The following is a 5,917-nucleotide window of genomic DNA, read 5'->3' on the forward strand; positions in this document are numbered from 1 at the left end:
CCAAGTTGAAAATGTGATTTATCCATTTATCTATTTACATTATCAATTTACCAAGCTGTCTAAATAGTTATTTATTTTGCTAGTTATCATAGTATCTATCTAACTACCTGTCTTGCTAGCTATTTATCTATCTTGCTTGTTATTGTGGCATCTCTCTGTCAAGCTATATCTAGCTAGCCAGCTACTACTTATCTTCCCCAAGCTATTTATGTTACCTTAGCACGTCTCTATCTAGATATCTAGTTAGCTAGCTCGCTGGTTGTGTCCATCTATGACGTAGTTATCTGTCTACAGTAGCTAACTATCTTGCTAACATTAGCTACAACAAGCAAATTAAGCTCTTTTGAGAAAATAAATCAATTTTGTTTTTTTTAAAAGAGTTTATTTAGAGTCTGAGTGTTTTCTCACAGTGGTTACTCTGACGACCTCTAAAATCAGCTGACCTCTGACCTGTTGTTGCTGTGTGTGACAACACAGCTATTATGTGGGACATCAACAAAGGTTTGCTTGTTGTCGTAAATACTGAATATACAGTATGTGCTTGTCTTTCATGCAAACCATGCTTTATTGGTTATTGTAAATATATAATTTTGGCCCTTTTATTAATTGTGTTGTGTGGAACTGTTTATGTCTTCTAGGACAGAAGCTGTGCATCTTGAATGATCATAAGAGTTATGTGCAGGGAGTGACGTGGGATCCTCTAGGACAATACGTCGCCACTCTCAGCTGTGACAGGTGCAACAACACATTTTTACAGAGCAGACTATGCATTGTTTGGTTTGGGTGTAGTATTAATTACATAATTTTTTGTTTTCTTATAGTTACTGATGATGGGTTTGTAGTTTAATGCTTAAGATATTTTTGTTTTCCCTCTGTTTCAGGACGATGCGTGTTTACAACACTCACACCAAGAAGAAAGCTTTCTGTATCAGTAAAATGAGCTCTGGGCCACTTGCTGAAGGAGAGGTGACTATGGTCTTCAATATCTGTCAGAAATCTGTGCCCGTAAGACAGTAAATGCCTGTAAATTCTGCAAATCAAATTTAGACCAAACCCTATTTTGTTATTCATACATTACATTTTGCATGAATATCTTTTGGATTGGACATGAATGTCTTTGCCACATGTTCCCCAAACCTTTATATTATACTTTCAGCTGCTTGACATTAAACTCCTTAATTTCTTCAGAAACTTTCTGTCCTGTTGCTAAATGAATAGGTCATTTTATGAACATGTTTCTTTCTGCACTTCTGTATCTTTGCAGGCCAAGCAGTACCGAATCTTCCACGATGACAGCATGAGGTCGTTTTTCAGACGTCTATCATTCACACCTGATGGGTCTTTCCTGATCGCCCCAGGTACAAATTGTGGCTTTTACTTCTTATTTAAAGTAATGCGCAAAAGTCTCAGTGCACCAGCAGCTTTGTTATTTATATGTCACACAAATTCTGTGATAATTTGGATTGGAATGATGTCACTTAAAGTTGGTCTAATGTATTAGCAAGATGTAAGGGTATGTCACACATGACATTTTTAATCTGTAACTGCAATACAGTTATTGAGGAATAAATATATTGTATGGTCATTATAGCAGACTTAGTAGGTACAGTGGTGATACCAGATTGAAAAAATATATAATCTAAATTCCCTCTGCTATCATTACAGCTGGATGTGTGGAGATTGGAGAAAATATCATCAATACCACCTACATCTTTTCCAGGAAGAGCCTCAAGAGGTAACTCTTCAGTCATATTACGACAGAGTAGGATTGTGCTAAATTAGTGCTAGTTGTTCATGTGCTAATCTATTTTTTTTTTTTGTCATTTAGGCCCATCGCCCACTTGCCATCTCCATCTAAAGCTACACTGGCTGTGCGCTGCTGCCCTGTCTACTTTGAACTAAGAACAAAGAAGGGAGAAGGCAAGTACATGAACCACGAGGATGGACAAGATCTACAGTATTGGTGAAGATCCAGTGGATTGTCTCTTTATGTTGTCTTAATTCCTCGCCATTTCTGTGTTGTGTAGATGGTTCGGTTGAGACGCTTCCCAACTTATTCGAGTTGCCTTACCGTATGGTGTTTGCTGTGGCTTCAGAGGACGCCATCTTTTTGTATGACACCCAGCAGACCATTCCTTTCGGCCTGGTGTCCAACATCCACTACCACACACTAAGTGATCTTACATGGTAAGTTGACATGTTTCTCTGTTGTCTTTTAGAGTTAATTCTTGCATAGCTAGCATTTTCAATATTTATCAGTTTGAGTATAATGTGCTAATTTCACACTGATTCTGCTCTTATTTTTTACGTACATTTTTGTGTCTCGTCTTTCTGCTAAGATGAGATTGGTCAACTTTTTTGCCAGCTTGTAGATGCAATTTGTTGTGAAGACTCGTAGTCAATGAACAAATTGTAGGAGACCTTTTTGAACTGGATGGATTCCCTAACCTTATCAACAATGAAATCAATCTTGTTTGCTTAGGTTTACTATGTTTTTTAGGAAAGTTGTTTATAGCATTCACACTCGCATCATCATTAAAGCTTTAACATTTTTTCTTAATCTCTCGATACTTAAATCCTATCCTTTATTACAAGATTCATATAGATGTCAGAGCAGTGTGCATCTCATTCATGTGTTACCATTCCACTGACAGTGTTTCTAAAATATCCTGTTTAGGTCTCGTGATGGTTCCTTCCTGGCTGTGTCCTCCACAGACGGCTACTGTTCCTTCCTGTCCTTTTTTCCTGGGGAGCTGGGCACTCCTCTGAAAGAGCCCCCCACACTGGAGATGTTTGTCCCGAACAGTGGTGCTGAGAAAAAGAGCAAGAAGTCCTCAGCGGGCAGGACATCGTCTCCTGGGTCCCAGCCATCAAGCTCGGCCCCGACTCCCACATCCCAAACTAGCAAAGACAACCCCTCTTTCACCCCCCCAGAGGAGAAGAAGAGCACGCCCAGCACCAAGTGTAAACCTCAGCCCCGGAGGATCACTCTCAACACTCTGGAAGGTTGGGGGAAGCCAACCAGCCCTAAAACCACGGCTCCTGCTGCACCTCAGACCCCAACAGCTGCATGCACAAGTGCTCCATCGACTCCTCAACCACACATTGCCCCGCTGACTCCCACCAGCTCCTCCAAAACCCAACAACGCATCACCCCTCTCACTCCCTCCACCCCTAAAGTCCAAAATAGCGCTAATACTCCTGTGCCCACTACTCCCAAAGGCATAACCACCCCAAAAGGACCCACCCCAAGGTAAATATTAGGGGAGCTGTCATGTTTAGGTCTGTCAGAGTGAGCGACACCCTTAATCTACCAATGACCCTTCATATTGTATATAATAGCTCTAAATGTACATGCACTTCATGGCTATAACTCATGATAATTGCATTATCAATTTCATTTTAGCTGTCCATACAATTTTTCATGAAATGCAGTGAAAAAGAACATCAACAATACCAGACATTTGGTTCGTTATTATTAAATATCATTACAAAGGTATGGCTGAAGACTTTAACTTGCTAATATACAGTAGAGCCAATATATGTTACACCGTAAAGGTCAGTCCTAAATTTAGCTCTAAGCTAATTTAGTGAAATGATCAGTTTTGACTTTGTCATTGTGCAAGAGAACTACTTACATTTCTGTAGCAGTGACTATCCTTAGTTTGAAATTAAAATTAAATAATTTACTTGGTGTTTCCTCATACAAGAGGAAGAGACTAATTTTAGGAAGAACTCAAATGTATTTTGACTGCAGTCAGAGGAAATAAGTAAACAAAGCTTACTCTATTCAACTATGGTGATTATCTATAAAGACATGGCTCACAGAGATAAGCACCAAGTGAAATGCATCTTTATGCTCTTTAAAATGTTCTTTTTGGATGACCTTTAGAATATTGTTCTGAAAATAAAACAGGAGAATTACAAGTATGTGTCGTGTGCTTTGTTCTTGCTGCTTTCTGTGGCTCTAAGAACAAAGCCCTGTCTGGTACAAGGGATTTGTTGGACCCCCACTGACTATAAAATAATAATCATCTCCCCGCCAGACTGCTTGCAGAACAATGGCAGATACACACTTGCAACTGTATTTGCCTTGTGTCTGTAACTTGGAACACTTGCCATGACTAGTTTTATTACTCTGCAGTCAACAGCATCTGAATGTGGGTGAACATTGTATTTAAATATTTTGTGTCAGTATTTTTGTTTTGTAGATCCCATACTTATAATCTCTCTTCCATGCATTTATTTTCAGGAGAGTATCTTTGACTACAGTTGCCCTCCGGTCCCCAGCTGTGAGTTCACTCTTCAGCACTCCCTCCTCCACTGAGAAGGCCAAACATGGTTAGTGATGACAAATTATTTGGCTGTTGCTGTTTTGTGTTGTAAATATCACATGAATACTTTGACTATTTAAAAGCACAAATGATACAGAGACTGATTTTGATCAAGGTTAGGATTAGGTTTAGTTAATACTTTTTTAACAATATTGGACAATATAGAGTATGACACGGATACTAGCACCCTGTTACCCAAATTTATATTAAAAATCTAATATAGCTCCAGATGTTACCTGACTCGGTTTGTTTAGACTGCCATGTTGGCAGGAAAAGCTTCTGGACAATATTCTAGACCTGCAGTGTCCTGACATCTTCACCTTTTTGGTAAACTTTCCCTCGAAAGGTCACTACATGTGGCTTATTAGGCCTGCACCAAAAAAATTGATCAGTGACCCATTTAGAGTGACTAGAATAATGAAAACTTTTCAATAACCCTAACAAAGACAATTGTATTACCTGTGGGTTGGTTATAGTACGTTCCAGACCATTCATTTGGCACTTAATTGGTCCAAAATCCAAGCTGCAGATCAGAGTGCATTCTCTAAATTGCTGTTTTGCTGCACTAAATACAAGTTTATCCTAAATACAATGAATTTATTTAGATATTTTGGTCTTGCCTTGGGCACTGTTTGAAACAAGAAAAACAATACTAGACATTGTTTTTCTTTTTCTTTAGGACAGTGGTGACTCTTTTAGCTTGTTTGTCATGTTTAACCCTTGAACTGTTCCCTTGTCTCTCCAGAACGTCCTTCTCCACCCACTGATCCAGTCTGCCAGCCTCCAGAGTCCAAAAGGCCAAAGACCAGTGACCCGCCCACAACGTCCAGTGACACGAAGCCGTAGCGTTCATTGGGAGCAGTTGAAAACAACCACCGAGGCTCCCTGTGGATCTAATCCCATAGAGCCATTGTGTATAGGTTGAGGTGTATATGTGTCTGTACCTGATCTAAAAAGATAAAGCTTTCACCTCACTTAATGTACTGTTTTAAAACAAATGTCACAGCAGTACAATTTTGTTGTTGCTCATGTTCTGTATAGCACCGTATACAGGTGATAAATAACTGTTTTATGTTTTATATTTCGATACTTAAATGAATTTGTAAAGAGGAAAACTTTCTCACTTTGTGTTAAACATTTGCGTTTAATTCACAACAAACTTTGTGTTTGTTGTGAATTGGTGAAATTAAAACTGCACTCCCAACCTGAAGAATGAAAAAAAACATGTTCCTCAAGGTTTGGTGCCTGTATTTAGTACCGAGTCATTTTTCTGAAGATGTGACCTGCAATTTAAGTGAAAAGCTCAGAATTGCTGAGCATTTAAGGCTCATTTTCTTACTGTTTAATAAAATGTGAAAAAAACATGTACATGTGAACAAGAGTTTTGTGGAATGGTGCAAGGTTTATAAAGTACATGCAGTTGACGGTAATGTAAAACAATTTTTTATTTAGGACTACATTTTGTTTGTTTTGGATTCTGAAGCCAACTTTACATTCATAGTAGGATGGAGTAGTATTTCTGCTGTGTATAGATATAGTAGATTTCCAAACTTCTTCCATTTAAGGATTATGGAGGCCACTGT

The 5,917-nt window shown here is 38.7% G+C and overlaps 1 protein-coding gene across 1 annotated transcript; it reads left to right on the forward strand.

Annotated features, from left to right (window-relative positions):
• Positions 1–464: 464 nt before the first annotated feature.
• LOC122762409 (chromatin assembly factor 1 subunit B-like) lies at positions 465–5,702 on the forward strand (the record flags this gene model as incomplete). The annotated part of the gene is made up of 10 exons (XM_044017590.1): positions 465–501; positions 639–735; positions 882–966; positions 1,265–1,358; positions 1,666–1,735; positions 1,829–1,920; positions 2,028–2,187; positions 2,678–3,253; positions 4,253–4,341; positions 5,080–5,702. Coding segments are annotated over 10 exons (1,401 nt in total), but the record flags the coding sequence as incomplete, so codon positions are not given.
• Positions 5,703–5,917: the final 215 nt, after the last annotated feature.

This window comes from Solea senegalensis, unplaced genomic scaffold (assembly GCF_019176455.1).
Source record: "Solea senegalensis isolate Sse05_10M unplaced genomic scaffold, IFAPA_SoseM_1 scf7180000015632, whole genome shotgun sequence".
NCBI lineage: Eukaryota > Metazoa > Chordata > Actinopteri > Pleuronectiformes > Soleidae > Solea > Solea senegalensis.